Below are 18,089 nucleotides of genomic sequence, written 5' to 3'. Positions count from 1 at the left end.
TCCATTCCACATAACCTGTCATGCATGAGATGCAACATAGTCTCCAGCCAGCTGGGGACGCTAGTGTGTGGATTTTGGGTTTGCTATGCAACACTGACGTCAAACTGGGTCATGATATTCTAACCTTGTTTTCCTGGCTGGTATTGTGTATACCGGTGCCCCAATAGGACAATGATCGTTACTAAGAATTGGCTACCGACTGTGCTAAATCTTTACCGGAGCACCCGAGTGTGGGGAAATCAAAGTATCTCCGTCGTAGTACTCCGTATTGACGTGGACAACTGGTCCGGATATACATTAGCCAATGAGTGTCCCTTCAATGGCACTTTTGCAGCAAGTTAGGCTCCAAAAAATGACACATCCAAATGTTCTAGTAGTTTTTTCCAGATTAGTCTGAATTGCTTGTCAGCCACTTTCCCGAAATGGAAACATTTCCGCTTGTGCACCAAAAGTCTATCTCAATTGCTGATATATCCTTCACTGCAGTTAGAATGCCACCCGGCTTCTGTCGTCTAAGATGTGATAAGGATAGGTACTCCTCTCCTACCTTTTGTCTTGCACAATTGTCCTATTGATGAAATCAGTCTAAGCTTGGTCTTGACTAGCGCTATTTCTCTCGCCGTTTGAAACCGGCGTCCGTATGTTTGTGACAATCCACAAGATGCAGTTCGGGACCGAATACGGGGGCTCGCGTAAGCATCCGGAGGCGGGTCAACCCGAACATCCGACATCCTCAAACGGGACTTCCGGAATGTACCAGGCAGCAAAATAGCCAAACAGGCTGCCATATTCATTTAACAAAGAAAGTTTTATGGTAGTCCGAATCTTAGAAGCAACCTACCGTCGTAAAGGAATATTTTCTAGAACCACATTACTTTTTGCGAAGATGTACGCACCCAACCTGCGATCGCTTTCGAATAAAATGTCTAACACTCTGTAGGAAAGGTGGTGTTAACATGGCTGCCGAACAGAATAGCTCTCAGCTGTTCCAGCTCCCCTGGGAGATTAGAGAGCAGATTTATGCGTACTATCTCTCATTCGACCTCGAAGACTTTGGCGACACCTTACGGCCCCTGCATCTCTATATTGAGCAAGAGGGATATGCGAAACCTATACCTCCACTGATGCTCACATGCAAACGAGCATACCGAGAGGTTCACCGGCAAGTCCACTCTGATGCCGTTATGAGAGTGCATACCGCCGGGTGGGGTGGTCCACGTGTTGGTTTTGCTGTTCATGGGACCCTTCGATTCGAACGCCTTCAACGACTCTATGTTCTCGTCGCCATGGAGTACCCAAACTGGAATCGCTGGCTTGGCATGTTCAGTGAAGTCTCACAACGAGCAACCAACCTTTCCGAACTCGTTATCGATTGGGAACCTAGGCCAAGCAGTGGTAGTATTAAGGGGTGGGAGGCGAAGCTTGCAGAAAAAAAACAAAATGAATTTTTCAACATTTTGTCAGGCTTGAAGAATCTTCAAGTCATTAGATTCCATGGTGAAATGCCAACAGGATGGAGAGAGCGGTTTGAGAAAGAAACGCCAGCCACGCTGTTTTCCTATCGGTTCAAATGGTGGAAGGAAAGTGGTATGGAATAGTAGGGCATGTATTACTATGTTCACTTCTGTCAGTTAAGCTATTTACCAGTTTGTCAGTTTTTCTGCTTATGATTCACATGTGGATCCTGTGTCTTAGTGTAGGAGCGGTCATGTAAGCAGTGTGTGGAAGGGAGTGCGGCATGTGTGGAATTATTTCCCAGTAGACAGCTCCTACGCATGCGGTGTAAAACACAGAAGTACAGAACACACGGTCATGGGCTACAACTTCTAAGTATATCGGAAGGCATATGTAACTGGCAGAAAGAAAATATGAACGAGATTTTCCATCTTTAAAACTTCTGTACCACTGAAGTCAAATTAAGATACACTTGAATGTGACAAAATCCTTGAGGACTTGAAACTCAGCGATGAGCTGAGAAACTTATACACTGTTATTGCAAACTACCTAGGTCATGCTTTAAAAATAAAAAATAAATTCTTTACCTGCTTTTTCACAGAAAAGCACGTCTACTTTTTTTAGGTTCTTACATTTTTAATGCAGGATATACCGTTTCTGCAAACAGCGTTCTCACTAGAAAGATGCTGGGTTTTGAAACTTACCATTTCTACGTACGATGCGGGAGCAAGGAGCCTAGTGAACCATTGGTCCCAACAATTTCTAGCTATTTCATAACTAGAGGTAACCGGAAGAAGTAGAGGTTGAAAGTTTACTTGACTGTATCTGCCTACATAAGATACATACTTAGGGGTATTACATAATCTACTCGCTGTAGGCAGCCCTACAAAAGACTACGTCTATATAACCCTAGGCTAACCCCTCTTTATCTCAACCAAACTTCACCATCAATAAGACTCTCTTTACATACCTATAAACGAAAATTCGTTTATTCCAACTATAACCAAAAGCAACTATGTCTACTCAAGACCCGCCTACTAAAAACCACATTTACCACCCGGCCGACATCACCGAAAATATTCAATTACCAAGATCCGATGATCTAGATATGTACTACCCAGGTTTTGGAGAAGAAGTGACTCTTGAGTGGAATTTCAGCCTTGGCAAAGATAAGGTCCAGTGGCATTCGATGGGATAGCCGTCATCAGTTACACGCTCTCACTAAGCACAAGGAAAAGGGCTGCCAAGTTCTCGGGGCTTTTAAGCTGAAGTAAATACCGACAAGCCGGGTCATCCAACACCTTGCACTACACTTAGCCAACAGTCCGAGTCCACAATTCTTTTAGCTCCTCCAGCATCGTATCCGCCACGATAAAGTTACGTCGGATGATTTGCAACAAGTCTATGACAGCCTCTCGCTGCTGAGACTGCTTCGCCCGTGACCCCGCAACTCTCAGTGGAAATAAGAACAGCAAAGGCGACAGACGAGATCCTTTCAAAGCCTCTTTGACTGTCACGACGATGGCATCAAAATGCACCTCAATCTGCTTTGCACTTAGTATTGGCACTGCAACGCCTATTGCTTGCCAATGTGCCAAGTCATAGTCATAGTTTCCTGAGAGATAAATGCTGGTGGCTGAGTAGTATGTACTTGACAGCAACATCTCGTCCGGTGATTCCGGAAGAAACCACGTGGTAAGCTTCCAAGAATCAAGTGCTTCTCGCAAGCCGAAACCATCGGTTGCCAGCTCCAGGCCTTCGCTCAGGTTTGCGTCCGACGTAACCTGAGCTGGAAAAGCCTTGCTTGTAAATTCGGCCGTTCTTCATCACAATGCATCAGCCTCTTATCTACTATAGGTTGAACAACACCGCATGCCACGGGAAAACTTACCGAACACGCAAGCTAGAACATAGTACTACCAACTTGAGAATTTCATCCAAATTGGTCGAGAGGTAGTCTGTTAGGCTGATCCATTCCGGACTTGCCAGAAAGCTGGGCTGATTGAAAATGATTGATCTGCAGGCTTCGAATGTGCGTGCCTGAATGAAGAACGTTTTCATCGTGCCTGACTCACACACCGCAGGACCGCTGGCAACAAGGGCTTGTGCTGTGCCAAAGACCATGTGTTGAAGCCATTTTTGTCCCGAGGCGTCTTGCAGCAGCTGTAGTTGCGTCAGCACTTGAGCGGGGACCAAGGTTGGCAACATTTGAATCTCACTCACCTCGAATAAGCCAAGAAAGAAAGTAGACCAGGCTATGGAGTCTCTCTGCGTCGGAGAGAAGTTTGAGACTGCATTACGCAGTTCATGAATAGACTGTTGATATGACCGCAGGGCAAAGCCCAGGTTGTTGCGGTGTGTCATAGCGCCAAGGGAATGGGCTTGCATGGCTCCGAGTGCGAGCATGGCATCGAACAGCGAACGACTCGGGTGTGGGACCAGATCATTAGAAGACTTTATTAAGTGTTGGACGTCAAAAATGAAAGATGGCTCTCGTCCGGTGAAACTATTTGTTCGAACGAACATATCGAAGTAGAACAGATAACTGGTTGTGGCATCAGGAATGGGCTTTTGAGGACGCGTCGCTGCTGGAGGCCGAAAGTCCTTGGGCGTGTGCATCTTCCCTCTCTCCAGCTTGATGACTGCACCCTTGGCTCCAGGAGGCGACGTTGAAAAGAGGCATTCGATTTCGCGTTTCTGGCATCTTGTACAAGGACTCACGCCGGAGCACTGGGATCAGTCAGCCAACCGCAAAGAGCTGGGGACGTAGGATGCCTACCTTGGAGTGACTTGCGGCGCACGCAAAGCAGCGAGACCTTCTGGTCCGGCGGTCAAATGGGCCAAGAGACATCGCGAGGATAGCGCCTGTTTAGGCAAAGCTCTGTCGCATGAATTCTTCGTATCATGCTCTCCTGTTCTGGAGATCGAAACAAGCCGTTCTGCTACTTTGAGGAGTGCCAGACATGAAATACCTTAGTCATTGGCAACGACAGAGACATGCATCTCGAAGTGGAGGCCCGTGTCGATACGCCAAACCCAAAACGGAAGCAATTGGGCGGCGCTAACGACGAACTGGGCGTGAATAGGAGTCGTTGGCATTATTCACCAATTACATTACATTACAGTGTTAACTTCAGCTAAAATGGGGATTGAGGAGATGAACGGTGAACCGGTTGTCAGTCGCTAGCTAGGCAGGGGTTCTCTCAGCCTAGTGGACTCACTCCGCTTGCCTGATATGGGAAGCAATCGTGCGAAATGACATCCGCAAAGGCATCACGAAATGACGATGATTGTGTATAAGATGCTTCGACTTCGTGATTCAAACTGGAAAGTTTATCAACAACTTCATTTCAACTTCAAAACTACCAAGGATTCAACAAAACAAGCACCTGCTTAATCTCTAAAGCTTTACAGCCATGTTCTACACTTACATCTTTTGGCTTCTGGCCTCGTCTGCACAAGCCGTCCTCGTCTCGCCGCCTACCGGGCCTTATGCGGTCTCCATGTCTGTCCAAGGCCTCACCGACCACTCTCGAATGGATCCCTATGCACTCAGCAACAATTCCCACGCCCGTCAAGTAATGATCTCGACTTTTCTTCCTGTTGATGAGTCCAAGACCCCTTGTATTCGTCGGGAAAGGGTGCCATACATGACGCCACTGGTCGCCAAAGCTTACGATCAACTTGGGACTGCTGTGGGGCTTCCCGACGGCACGTTTTCCTCCTTTGAGATGGACTTTTGCAGGACCAAGAGCCGTGCTTGTCAGCGAACCCATTCCAAGTATCCCCTCGTGTTGTTCTCACCGGGCTGGGGCAATCCCAGATTGCTGTACGGCGCCATGGCACGAGAAGTCGCAAGTCGCGGGTTTGCTGTTGTTACCATCGACCATCCTTACGACCCCTCATATGTCGAGTTCCCTGATGGTACCGTCTACACGGCAGTGGACCTGGACACCGAGAATACAACACAGCTGGAATTCCTAACCAAGGTATTACACCCAAATTCATGAATCGAGTAGAATAAATGTTTACAATGCAACAGGTTCGGGCTCAAGACACGTCCTTTGTCCTTTCCCATCTCTCCAAGAACCCTGTTGTAGGCATTGACCTAGATCGCACCATCATGTTTGGTCACTCCCTTGGTGGTGCTACTGCGGCCGCGGCGATGTTGACAGACCCTCGGATTATGGGAGGTGTGGGAATTGACGGTAAGCTCTTCAGCCCTGTCCTCGAAGAAGGGCTCGACCGGCCTTTCGCACTCGTGGGAAGGCCGGGGCACGCCGCCGAAGACCCCACCTGGGACCAGTTCTACAGCGTTCTACGCGGTAAGAAAGCCGACTTGAGTGTCACTGGGACCGTCCACGCAAGTTTCACAGACTTCCCAACTCTCATCGCTTCTCTGAACACCAGTCTGCCGGAGACAGCCAAGGTCCTATTGCAAGCCGAGTTAGGAACTTTGGAGTTTGGAAAAGCGGCGAAGGTGGTTGCTGGCATCGTTGAGGCTTTCGCCAACTTGACCTACAACAACCACACCGGGGCAATGTTCACCAAAAGCGGCGATGCGTCTTACCCGGAGGTTACCGTCTTACGAGCTAGTATTTAATTATTGGACTTTGTCTTGAGCCTACAATAGAGCATAGCCGGCAATGATAGATATTGGAATCTGCGCTATGCACTCATGCATATTGTCTTACCCCAAGTAACTTGCGGAGAAATGTTATACCCCAGCTTGTGTCGAAGACCCTTTCTATGCTTTACTAAAACTTTTGACTATGGTCTTGAACTCAATTAATTGCAGCCTCAGCGCCTTTCGCCACTGCACCTTCAATAATGACGTTCCATATTATTCTAGTCGCCGAGGCTGTGCTTGAGGCCTGTACTATGTATTTTCGATTGGTGGTCCAAGACACCGAATAATTCGGTCTAATTCTCGTTCCAGCGCCTCAATTTCCCGTCAAAAAATTAGCAGGAAATAATCAAAGATCACATGCATCAATTGGTCCTCAATTTTGGCTCATTGCATCAGTGTATCCTGCTTGACCGAATGCGATTGGTAAGCTCTGGTTGGTCTATTCTTGTGCTCAGCCTGACAGTGCGCCCAAGGGGCGGAACTCCAAAAACGAGCACCCGGTCTGCCTTGCAGCAATGGTGGGATACCTGATTAAGACAACCCCAACCCGGTGATCATGTGTCCAATTAGGCAGTAATCTATGCAATAGTAGACAGCTCGTCTTACTTGCAGTGTATCTGGCAGTCTAGTAGTACGCCTCCTTTCAATCAATATTCCCAGTGGAGCCAGCTCGCAGGCTTTAGCCTTAAGTAAGTGAAATGTCCAGTTTTCTGTACGACCTGGCACATTTAACACTCACTTATTTTTCGAAACCCGTATACTGTTGTGTCTTCCTATTATCTCATTGATATATAGCAATACTCATTCAGCCACCGATCGATCGACCTCGCGAACCTTTTATCAGCTCCAACTGGGCATTCTAGTAATCTTGACGCAAAATTCCCATTACAGTGGAGCCTCCAACATGTCTGACCATGAAGAGATTGAGCGCTTGGGAGGGGACATCCGTCATGCCTTTGAAAGAAAAGACATTGGAACAGCGACATTTCTACCTAATAATATGATCGATGTGCTTGCTAGCAAATCTGAAGTAACTGCAGCTCTCCAGGATGCGAGGTTGGGAACGAAGAAAGGCCTAGCTGAGTTTGGTTACGGACTTGCTCAACGCATATTTCTCATCTTGGTGTTATTGACAGAAGGAGATGAGAAATTATCCCGTTTGCAAGTATTGATGGAAAACAACATAGATGATCGTTGCCTACCTCTCACACTGTGTTGCAGGTGGTCCAAAAGAAGAAGAACAATTTACGCCATTCTCGACAATAATGACGAAATCGTTCTTCCCGGCTGGAAGGAAACAGAGTGCGACCTCTTTTCCCAATGGCAATGGGCTTTTACGTCCCCCGTCTTCAAGGACCAGTTTCATTTTTCATTTCATCAAAGCACGAGGCTTCCATTCATCTCAAAAGATCCACCGATAGGCGAAGGCTTCTTTGGTGAGGTGTCAAAAGTACTAGTTCATTCAGCACACGTACCGGCGCTGGGGTCGGTAAGCATCACATATCAAGTTGACAGTTACTGCTTTCGATAAGAACTGACATCTCCCAGAAGTCTTCGGCCACCCAGATACCCATTGCGCTAAAACGAATCAAGGATGACATTGCTCAGAAGTACTTGGAGCTTGTCGTCAAAGAGAGGGACAACGCAAAGACGCTGAGCGAACATGGTTATAAGTCGCCCAATCTGATAAAGCCGATTGCCTCTTATGAACACAACGGCGACAATTACTTGATCTTTCCATGGGCAGACGGCGGTACCCTTTTGAGTTATCGGCAATCATTTTCCAAAAGGCTCCCGAAGGTAGAAGATGTTCGGTGGATCATTGAACAGTTTACCGGCCTGTTCTCGGCTCTGGAAGAACTTCACGATACTAATTGCAGACATGGGGACTTGAAGCCCGACAACATTCTTTGGTTCAAGAATGACGGAATCCTGCAGATTGCGGACTTAGGTCTCGCTACGTTTCACAAACTCATCACTGACATGCGAAAACAAAGGAACATGCAGACGATGACCCCGTCCGGCAACCTTCGGTACAGCCCCCCAGAAATGGGCGAAGACGGTAACTCAACAGATGCCCGGTCGAGAGTCTACGACACTTGGTCTATGGGCTGTGTGTTGCTGGAAATGTTGGTTTGGATTGCCTACGGTCCAGCAGGGGTACACCGGTTCGAGGATCTTACGAAGAAATCCTTTTGGGTAAAAGGTTCCAAAGACCAAAAGCCCCAGGTTCATAATGTCGTCAATCTCTGCATGGAAGGTTTAGACGAAGATCTACGTGAATGTGATGCCCTCAGCGACATCTTAGAGCTTGTGCGAGAAGGACTTCTAGTCATCGCTGTGGAAGACCGTAAGTCGGCAAGCCATGCTCATAGCGTAATGACCAAAATCCGGGAAGATTGTGAATCAGATTCAAGCTATCGGGTTTCCATACGATCACGGTTTCATTTTCCCATCACTGAAGATGGCAAGAAAGGTAAATTGAGGAAGAGATCCCAGGGATAACTGCCTATTCACAACTGTGGCTTAGGGCAGCTTCGGGGTGTCTTGGAAGAAGGTGATCCGGCTACGGAGCAGTTTAACACAGAGTCGCAGAAAACAACTGATTCAATTATATCAAATCATCAGGAAGTAAGTTGAATCAATCTTTTGTACCACCCTAATAAATCATAGTGTGTATACTAATTGGCTGCGCTGTATCAGTATCCAGTAAGTGCACTTCAAAGTATTGGTATTTCTTACATGGAGACTGGAAGTTTCACTGACTTCTTTCGGGAAATAGACCGTGAGTTTATCCATCCCAAATTAATTTGCTCAAGTAGTGACGTTTGATGTTGTGTTCACACGAATAGCCGGTAAGTTGTTTGCAGATTGAAAGAAACCTAGGAGACAAAACATTTTTCTAACTCTTCCCAGTTTGTAAGTCAGTTCAGAGTGCAAGTTGCAATATAACAACAACTAAATTTAAAGCGATCATGCAATCTCGATAATATTTGGAAATCTTCCCCGGACAACGATTTCGCTGCCCGCCTAATCAAAACTCTCGACTGGAATCGAGTACGACCTCGCCCATCTCAAGATGGAACGGGCCTGTGCACCAAGTGCAGTAAACGACAAACGATGCCTCTCTTCGATGACGCGTGTGACACTTCAACGCTAAAAGAAACTTGTGGCTTATGTGGACTACTACTCAAAGGCCTAAAAAATGCCGGCATCATGGTCGGAGATGTAGTCAATCTCCACCAAACTGTCACAGCCATAGGACTTAAAGATGGCCCAAAGCTCATTTCTCTCTACGTAGAACCAGGTAACTAAATCACCAACATACCTCAGAGATATCTGTGTATGCCATTACTGACCTTTTTCCAGGTACAGACATCTCATCTGGTAGCCAGATTGGATTGCCGCAGCTGCTGGACTCGGCCAGCGATGATCAATTCACACTTTTGAAATCTTGGATAAAAGTCTGTGATTCTGACCATGATATCTGCCGCCGCAAGTACAATTTGGATGGCTTCAGCATGCCAACGCGGCTGATCGAAGTTGGGGAAACCGTTCGTCTCATTCTTTCCTCATCAATCAAGCCCTCTCGATACGTGGCACTCAGTCACTGTTGGGGTCATCTTGAAGAAAGTCAGAAGTTCTGCACCTACCAGAGCAACATAGAACAGCTTAAGGAATCTATCGACCTCAAACGCATGCCACAGACGTTCATGGACGCTATCACTGTAACGCGTGGGCTTGGCATCAAATACATCTGGATTGATTCGCTTTGCATTATCCAGGACGACCATGCTGATTGGGAAAATGAGGCGCGGAAAATGGAGCAAGTGTACAGCGCTGCTTATTGCACTATTGGCGCAAGCTCTGCAAAGTCGTCACTCGACGGGTTCCTCGCCCACCGTCCGCCCCGATCTTGTGTGCAGATACAGACAGACGACATGGGTCCACTGTATGCCTGTCAAGCTATCGATGATTTTCACCAAGATGTCGAACTTAGCGAGCTTAACAAGCGCGGATGGGTGTTGCAAGAAAGGGCACTGTCACGTCGCTCTATTTTCTTCTCGTCGTCTCAAGTGTATTGGGAGTGTGGCACTGGAGTACACTGTGAGACACTCGGGCGCCTTAAGAAGTAGTTTGAACCCCGATGATGAATATCTCCCCAACTGCTCACGCTTTTTGTTACAGCTCGAAGGCTTCGTTTCTCGGTGACGCCAACTTTCCGAAGTCTGCTTTGGCATACTACCGAGACGGAAGGCAAGTGTTAATCCAGGATCTGTACGAGCGGTATTCAAGTCTCGCCTTCACGAAACCTTCAGACCGATCCGTTGCCATCCTGGGTCTCCAGAACCGGTTGGAGCGAGCCCTCCAGATACCGGCTGCTTACGGTTTCTTCAAGGACTACTTCGCACGTGGCCTCTTGTGGAAACGCGGTCAAGAAGGGGATATGATTCCCATTCAGCAACAGAAGAGCAACCAGCCGCCAAGTTGGTCATGGTTCAGCAAAGAGGGTGTAATCGAATACCTCAATCTTGGATTCAAGCAGATAGATTGGGCCACTGATGACTTCGAGAACCCGTTTGAAAGCTTCGTAAGGAGAGACTCAACTGCAGGACCCAACTCCAAAGATGGCAGAATTTCTACAATACTACGAGGGCTTGGACGGCACATCAAAATGTCGTGGGATGACATCCTGAGTGATGTCACTTTTGACAGAAAGCAGGACCAAGAGCCTGATGAGCTTCGATGCGTAATCATCGGGCGCGACCAAGCTCTAGGAAGCGACCAGGACCATCGAATGGTTCATGTCTTGATCATTTCTAAATGCAAAAGCATTCATGGTAACATGTACGAAAGAGTGGGAGTCGCTTCCTTAATGTCTTCGCTGGTGGCCAGCCAAGGGTCGTGGGTAAATATATTGTAGCTCACAAGTTAGATGAGAGACTCTCCATGCTCAACATACCACCAAATTCCACTACTCTTCCGTAATCGATTTACCTTGAGCCTTCGTAGGCGCATCATGTGCTATTCTCATAAACCATCTTGAGAAGCCTTCGGCTACATCTCCTTGATAAAATGCGAAAACAAAAGAAGCGCAACAGAAACAGATGAAAATAGTTCGTCCTCGGTTTACAAAAGGTTGAAATCATCGGTTTCCGGTCGTTACGGGTCTCTTAGGTTCGATTTTACCAGTTCATCATTCCATCTCGGCTTCAGCGAAGAGGCTTTGCATCAAGTCGCATGTTGTTTACTCGAAAGAAGCTCAAAAGGCTTCATGACCAATCCAATCCTGATTGACTTACAATTTCTCTTGACTGGTAAGCCTTTGTTATCCCTAAGACATATCTGTGCGAAAGTATTTCCTTTGTTGAATCAAGTTTTTTGCCATAACAATCGACATTAAAGCTTGTTTAACCTCGCTTGCCTCAAAACCTCTTCTGCCAATTTCACATCTTCTAGTCTCTGTTCGTATTCTGGAAGTATTGTGGCTTTTTTCAAGCTCGGTTCTTCGATTTCGTGATTCGAATCCTGTCTCCTCACATTAGTTATTCGTCTGACAGTCAGCTAAGAATTCCACGTACCGCAAGGTCACCCATCGCTCTACGGTCAACGTATATGATGTAGATGTTTCTCCTCAAGGATATTTTGAACTGATTTTGTTGATAGCGTGATAAGAGCGAATTCGACAAGTCTCGCGGATGTACGTGGTCTGGGTGCTCAGTCAAGACCACAACATCCGCGTCCTCTCTGACTTTCCTTGGATAAGGCATTGAGCGAAGTTTGAATCAATTTGATCGTTACCGAAGACTTTGAATAAAGAAACGACCATGTAAGTTGAGTATATATGGCTTGCCTGCAATTCTCCAGCCTGATCAGATTGTTGCCTATGCGCACCAGTATAAGGCGGCTGCATGTATCTGCCTTTACATGTCTAGTGTCAAGGCGCAGTTGGCGGTGCGTCAGCCAACCCCGTAGATGAAATGGAATCATTCGCTCTGATGCATATAGACAGACTAAATTTGTCGCGAAGCTCGACCAATCAAATACATGTGGCGGCATCAAGCAGCCTAGTCATAAAAAGAAAGTGGAAATGCACTTTCGCCAGGCAGCAAAGCTGCCTCCACGTTCTGTCTGTCTGCTGCCCAGCATGCGCCACAAGTGTTCCAATACATTCCTAATGCTGCACACAGCCTCTCGGTGAAGGAGAATGTGTGTGGAGTCATTTGAATGCGCCCTACTTTGGTTTTCAGCACCGTCACTCCAGATCTGGTTCCTCCGTCCGTGTCGGGTGAGGCTCATACTCCCCCCTCTGAAAGCTTTCCATCTCGTTCCCCAGTTAGTCTCGGTTTGCTGTGATTTATCTCAAGAACGCAGAGGTTTATGGACCTGTAGCAGTGCCATGCTATTTGCCTGCAGACCACTACTTACTCGACCTTTTACAAGAGTATACAGGACTTGTGCCAGCTAGAGACGTGGGGGAGAATAATTCTTGTTTACGAACAGTGTCGAGTAATGTAGACCAAATCAAACAGGTATATACGGGCATACTGCCAGAATTGAGGCCAATATCTGCCACATGTGTTTATTTGAAGGATCGCAGAAGGTGTTCGAGGTGGATGCCCAGTACTTCGAATGCTACTCTGAGCGCTCTTCGGCGTTAGCTGGAACGCCTGCATCCCACCAAGTAGCTGGGTGGCGCTCTGGGCGTCCTGCAGGGCACATATGCTGCGAGAACCCAGCTGCCATTGTTGACACTAGGAGGTAATAAAGGTCCTCGAAATGATCGTCACCAGTGCCCATGCCACTTTAGCCTGCTCTACACATCCCCTGCAATGAGCCTCAACCTTTGCTGGCTGGAAATTCTCGGTGAGGTGCAAATAGCTGTCTTGTTTAAATACCATTGCACCAAGTGAAATTTCATTTGTATGAAATATAGCCAAAAGATTCTGCGTTAGTTTTTACCCAATACACCGCTGGCATTCCTGATATCGCTCTGTCAAATACTTTGTAATCTTTACATTCGAAAATAGCGCCAAAATCAAGATGGCGTTCTCTGACTATCACGGTTTTTCCTGTCCGCGCAGGGCCGAATCATCCTCTTCTGGGAATTCTCCCAGTTCTTCTATTTTTTCACGACGTTATGCCTCAGATTTTAATTGTGAATGTCAATCTGCGATATATTCCCGTCACAACGAATTCTCAGGGGGGCCTGAGGTTATTATTCACGACACCGATGGCAAACAAAAACCTGCAGACCAGAGCGGCTCTCAAGGGCGGAAGCACACGGCTTCCGAAACATCAGATACACGAACTGTCGTTTCCGTCTACGACCTGGGACTGAATAAAACTCGAAGCGCATCCAAACTCGCGTCTGGAGGGGGTTCGCAACCAACTGTGGGGTCCATTCGAGAAAGGGTCGAAAAGAGCTTGCAATTAAGCCAGTTCGACCAGAAGGAATATCTACCCCTTGATGCTTTCGAGGATATATTCACTCTCAATGCTATTCAGTCGGTCATTATCCGAAGCTTTCCCAAGTGCCGAGGCAGAAGGCAACGCAAGACTCGGCGGAAAAAAGTACGCGAAAAGGTCTCGGAGATTTGGGGTGAGACAGGACACTGCCGACGACGAATATTTGGGATCCTTTTTTACATGGGAGCGCTTCACTTGATGGACGACTTCATAAAAGAACGTATCTTTGATGACGACTTGCCGCTTCGTCGGGTATATACGGTTAAGGCAGGCTTCAAAACTCGAGACAGAACTGAAAGAGACGATGTTGTCAACACGAGATTAATGGGAAACTGGAAAAGGAATGAAGTGGATTTGTTTTACATTAACCAAAGCAGGTTCTATGTCCCCTTCTTCGACAGTCAGTCAAAAGACCTCCTCTCTCATGTCTTTGACAGCAACGTCAGGTTACCTTGGCAGCACTATCAGCGTAAAACGAACGGAGGTAATGGTGTAGTGTACAAAGTAAAAATACATCCAAGCCATCACAACTTCAAGGGGTTTCAGGTAAGCCTTGAGACCCTCAATCTTCTCATAAATATCTGTGATTCTAAAGACATCAAAGAGTCCAGACAACGAGCTTTACTTTGCAGTCAAAGAGATTGACTCCATGAGCCGGGAGGTCTACCATGACGAGATCAGGGCCCTTGAGAAAGCCAACGCAAAGGCCCAAAAGGAAAAGCACTTGATTCAGCTTCTCCTAACGTTCCAACACGGAGAGAAACTTTTCCTGCTCTTTGAATGGGCAGACGGCAATCTTCTAGAATTTTGGGAAGAGAAAACACTGGGACTTTCACCCTCGCTAACACACTGGGTTGCCCAGCAGTGCCTCGGTATCGCCACCGCAATCAAACGCATCCATGGACTCTCGACCTGGCAAAAAAGGCTCAGGTCGTCCTCAAGCAGCGAAACAAGCAGCGATACTGAAAGGGACTGGGGACGGCATGGGGACATCAAGCCGAATAACATTCTCTGGTTCTCACGTCATGGCAACGATACAGACCTTCTCGTTGTATCAGATCTCGGGTTGACTCGGTTCCACTCGCGCCTCACCAAGTCGCTGGTGTCCCGTGTTGACGGATACACGGGAGCCTATCGCGCCCCGGAGATAGACATGGATCTTCGCATATCTCAGAAGTACGATGTATGGTCTCTCGGATGTGTTTTCTTTGAGTTCTGTGTATGGTACCTTCTAGGACCCAGGAGTCTTACCGAATTCGAAGACGACCGGCACGGAGCTCATCAGTCTGATATCCCCTCCTTCCAGGAAGATTGTTATTTTATCATCAGGCACGAGCCCCACAAGCATGCGGAACTAAATCCGGCTGTGATACATGTATGTTCAAACAAGTCACTTCCAGTTCCTGTCTTACTAAATACCGCCGAAAGCTACGCTTTGCTGATTCGCACTTAGTGGATGGAGAGGCTGAGACTCCCTGGTACTCGCACACATTTCTCTGACCAGATGATTGACCTTATCGAAAAACAAATGCTAGTTGTTAATACGGACACTCGAAGTGCTATTGACGTTATATGCGCCGAACTTTTAAGGATCTTCAACTCCTTGCCGGCAGTGTATCAAGACGATAGTATCACTCAAGTCATACCTGATCAGGTAAGTGGATCAATATTCTGCATCCATAGAAGTCAACACTTGCTAACCAGATCTTCATTATGTTCAGGACCGAGGGCGACTTTCAGTTACACGGACCGATGATCTCATCCGGGGTGTGGGAGGAGTCTCTATCGGTGCAGGGCAAGGCCTGGGCAATGCGGTCACCATTCCACAGAGTCTGACATTCTCCTTTCAACCAGACGAGTCAGACTAAAGCAGAAATACCTAGAGACCACAGGTGTTGTTCACCAAGCATGCCAGTACAAACTCGGGGCCTTTACCACTCCGTTGACCTGGTCGACCTCTACATCCAAGAGCTACGCCAAACAACAAGATCATAGGAGCATTGTTAGCAAATCATGATCAAGGGAAATTCAGAGGTGATGCATATCTGACGAGGGCAGAGGTTGGCAGCTCAAACACTTGCAAACACGGCGATACTGATTGGGTGAAGCCAACGCATCCAGGACCCTTGAAGCATAAATACTTTCTATTTTCGGAATGCTATCAAACTTATAATCGCAAACTTCTACCCTCAGCATAAATCCATGGCGTCACCAGCACCGATGCCTTGTATTCCTCTGCTCAATGTCAAGCCCAAACTGTGGAGAAACCGAACGACGTCGTCCATCCCAGTGGGAGAGTTAAACCAATGCCCTCCTTCTTGGTATTCTTTCCATTCGACCTTGCTCCCGAATCCTCGCAGGGTATCTCTAAGTATTCGACCGTTACCAACCAGCACCAGCGGATCATCAGCGCAGTGCTCCAGCAAAACAGGTGTGTGACGGAGCAGATTGTCACCTTGAGGGACATTCTCCAGTCCCAAGACGGCACGGGTATCAGCAAGGCTCCGGCCCGGGAACGGCATGCGACAACAAAATCCCAGAAAAGCCGCGAGCCCGTCCTGGCCCTTGGGTAAAGCCAGGTTAAGAAGCGTGTGTACACCAGTCGCAGCACCTTGGCTGATCCCGGCCAAGATGATGTGATTGTACTTTCCGCCAAGCAACTCAGCTTCTTCAGCGATGATTTCCCGTATGGCGGCTACACTTCTTCTCAGACCTTCGGCCTGCATATTCTCGCGGTCGGTAAAGTCCGATACATTCCAAATGTCGAACCATTGCGAGACTCTGTCTCCTGGGAATGCTGAAGGCCTGCTCAGCCCGGCTTGAGGGAAGACCCAGCGGATGGATGGAAATACGTCTTTGAGAGTGCGGTTGTAGGAGTCTCTGGATTAGCTTAAAGACTGCGAAAAGTTTTGGGCGTTATCGCCGCGGCCATGTAAGAAGATGATTGTGTGGGTGTGAGGTTCTGATGGCGGGAAAACTATAGGCGCGGATTCCATTGTGAAAGGCAAAGCGGGGCTACTTTGGCCTGGCGTGGATAATACTTGTTTAATGTGAAGAAGCTGAATCGTCGGCAGGTTTGGGGAGGTGTTATGCTGGTGGTTTTCATATCTCGGCCTTGCTGTCAGCATGTGCGAAAGCTGCCTAGTGCTAGGCAGCCATATGCAGTTGTTTATTACAAGGCTGTTGGCCCGGTGTTCGTCGACTCCACGCTCAGCAGTTTATATCCAATGGGAAACATTTCACAGAGATTGGTTCTAAAAGAAGACTGTTAACTAAGTGATTTTCATGGTGTTTACTGTATTATAGAGCCACCATCAGGCATGATTAGCCCACAACGTCAACGTTATTCATTGGATCCAACTAGCTGTCTTCTATGTAATGACAGGTTTTCAAAGTAATTAAAAACACTTTTGGAATTATACAAAGAGTCAAGCCTCATAGTACGCAAACGCAAATTGCCAAAGTGAACCAAACACTTACCTCAGAAATACTAAGCCTCGCGAGATTGCCCTCAGTCGATTCAATCAAAGGAAAGATTCTCGGAGACATTTTAAGCGTAACTTTATATCTTCAGTACTCAAAACCTCAATACATCTTCACTCTTGCGTCTTTCGCGCTTGCACAGTTTCCAATGCTGCAATCTCGCCAATATTTCAACTCCCATGCTCCTTATTTCCAAGCCGGCCCTTTCAATACGCCGGACGTGAGATCCAGTTCTTCAACATGCTCCTTATACCCTGCTGCTGGTTGCTTGACCCAGTGCTACTTGTACTTTCCCTTCGACTAACGACGTTCGTCAGTTGGGATCCTCCGGACGGAGTTCTAGTGGCCATAGGCCTGTTTTTGTAACCTGCGGATGCCCATAGTCAGTACTGTTTGTATTCTCATGCTACGCCACCACTATATCTGCTTACAAGTCGTATCATATCTCTTGGGGTCCTCAATGATGGCGTAAAACTTGGCCTTGGCTTTATCTCCGGGCGCCATGTTGAACTATCAGGTTTTGCGGATGATTTTGTTTGTCAACGGTAATAGGCGGCTTATGTGTAGAGCTCTCCAAGATCACACCAAATGTATCCGATCATGGCTCGAGAGGGTTTTGGAAAGAGGGGTAGCAGGGCTCTTATGTGTCCCAGAGCAGCACGGCAGCTAGGGCCTCGCGATTCTCAGATACCACAACCCCCCGTGCCAAAAGTATATTGCCGATACTTCCTATTCGTTCGTCTCATTGGTGATTGTTTCAATAGTCTTGATTCGGGTTTCCAGGGACCGCAGCGCCGTTGTCCTTGGAAGATGAGGGGTAGCACACCCTCTGCTCATCACCAGCGACTCACGACGCCCCGTCGTCGAACCTTACTGGACTGTTTCGGATGTCCGGTTGGTCGCCCATTCCTGCTTATGTTCCATGGCAGCTATTGGCAGCTCGGTGTGAAATGGACGAACTCAACTGGGAGGAAGTCGGCCATATCGGAGAGCGAACACGCGACATTACTCACATGACCGAAGGTGGTATTGGTAATGATGGGCACCGGCA

The 18,089-nt window shown here is 47.5% G+C and overlaps 8 protein-coding genes across 8 annotated transcripts; 5 read left to right on the top strand and 3 right to left on the bottom strand.

The window, feature by feature from the left end:
• Positions 1-956: 956 nt before the first annotated feature.
• CTRU02_209403 (uncharacterized protein) lies at positions 957-1,598 on the top strand (the record flags this gene model as incomplete). Its single annotated transcript, XM_036726761.2, has 1 exon — positions 957-1,598. One exon carries the CDS (start codon positions 957-959, stop codon positions 1,596-1,598), a length of 642 nt encoding a protein of 213 aa, XP_036581470.2.
• A 1,170-nt stretch (positions 1,599-2,768) lies between these two features.
• Positions 2,769-4,306, bottom strand: CTRU02_209402 (C6 finger domain-containing protein; the record flags this gene model as incomplete). The annotated part of the gene is made up of 4 exons (XM_036726762.1): positions 2,769-3,276; positions 3,347-3,618; positions 3,679-4,185; positions 4,235-4,306. 4 exons carry the CDS (start codon positions 4,304-4,306, stop codon positions 2,769-2,771), a joined length of 1,359 nt encoding a protein of 452 aa, XP_036581471.1.
• A 565-nt stretch (positions 4,307-4,871) lies between these two features.
• On the top strand, positions 4,872-6,058 carry CTRU02_209401 (paf acetylhydrolase family protein; the record flags this gene model as incomplete). Its single annotated transcript, XM_036726763.1, has 2 exons — positions 4,872-5,444; positions 5,498-6,058. 2 exons carry the CDS (start codon positions 4,872-4,874, stop codon positions 6,056-6,058), a joined length of 1,134 nt encoding a protein of 377 aa, XP_036581472.1.
• Positions 6,059-7,350: 1,292 nt separating this feature from the next.
• CTRU02_209400 (uncharacterized protein) lies at positions 7,351-7,506 on the top strand (the record flags this gene model as incomplete). Its single annotated transcript, XM_036726764.1, has 1 exon — positions 7,351-7,506. The coding sequence occupies one exon, from the start codon at positions 7,351-7,353 to the stop codon at positions 7,504-7,506; it is 156 nt and encodes a 51-aa protein (XP_036581473.1).
• A 1,795-nt stretch (positions 7,507-9,301) lies between these two features.
• CTRU02_209399 (heterokaryon incompatibility protein) lies at positions 9,302-11,009 on the top strand (the record flags this gene model as incomplete). Its single annotated transcript, XM_036726765.2, has 3 exons — positions 9,302-9,392; positions 9,455-10,217; positions 10,274-11,009. 3 exons carry the CDS (start codon positions 9,302-9,304, stop codon positions 11,007-11,009), a joined length of 1,590 nt encoding a protein of 529 aa, XP_036581474.2.
• A 2,120-nt stretch (positions 11,010-13,129) lies between these two features.
• On the top strand, positions 13,130-15,008 carry CTRU02_209398 (protein kinase domain-containing protein; the record flags this gene model as incomplete). The annotated part of the gene is made up of 2 exons (XM_070205263.1): positions 13,130-14,101; positions 14,160-15,008. The coding sequence occupies 2 exons, from the start codon at positions 13,130-13,132 to the stop codon at positions 15,006-15,008; spliced, it is 1,821 nt and encodes a 606-aa protein (XP_070060911.1).
• A 736-nt stretch (positions 15,009-15,744) lies between these two features.
• CTRU02_209397 (phospholipase carboxylesterase) lies at positions 15,745-16,281 on the bottom strand (the record flags this gene model as incomplete). The annotated part of the gene is made up of 1 exon (XM_070205262.1): positions 15,745-16,281. One exon carries the CDS (start codon positions 16,279-16,281, stop codon positions 15,745-15,747), a length of 537 nt encoding a protein of 178 aa, XP_070060910.1.
• A 963-nt stretch (positions 16,282-17,244) lies between these two features.
• On the bottom strand, positions 17,245-17,542 carry CTRU02_209396 (uncharacterized protein; the record flags this gene model as incomplete). The annotated part of the gene is made up of 2 exons (XM_036726767.2): positions 17,245-17,405; positions 17,470-17,542. The coding sequence occupies 2 exons, from the start codon at positions 17,540-17,542 to the stop codon at positions 17,245-17,247; spliced, it is 234 nt and encodes a 77-aa protein (XP_036581476.2).
• Positions 17,543-18,089: the final 547 nt, after the last annotated feature.

This window comes from Colletotrichum truncatum (assembly GCF_014235925.2).
Source record: "Colletotrichum truncatum strain CMES1059 chromosome Unknown Contig_0006, whole genome shotgun sequence".
NCBI lineage: Eukaryota > Fungi > Ascomycota > Sordariomycetes > Glomerellales > Glomerellaceae > Colletotrichum > Colletotrichum truncatum.
This window is presented reverse-complemented; position numbering and strand designations above follow the sequence as displayed.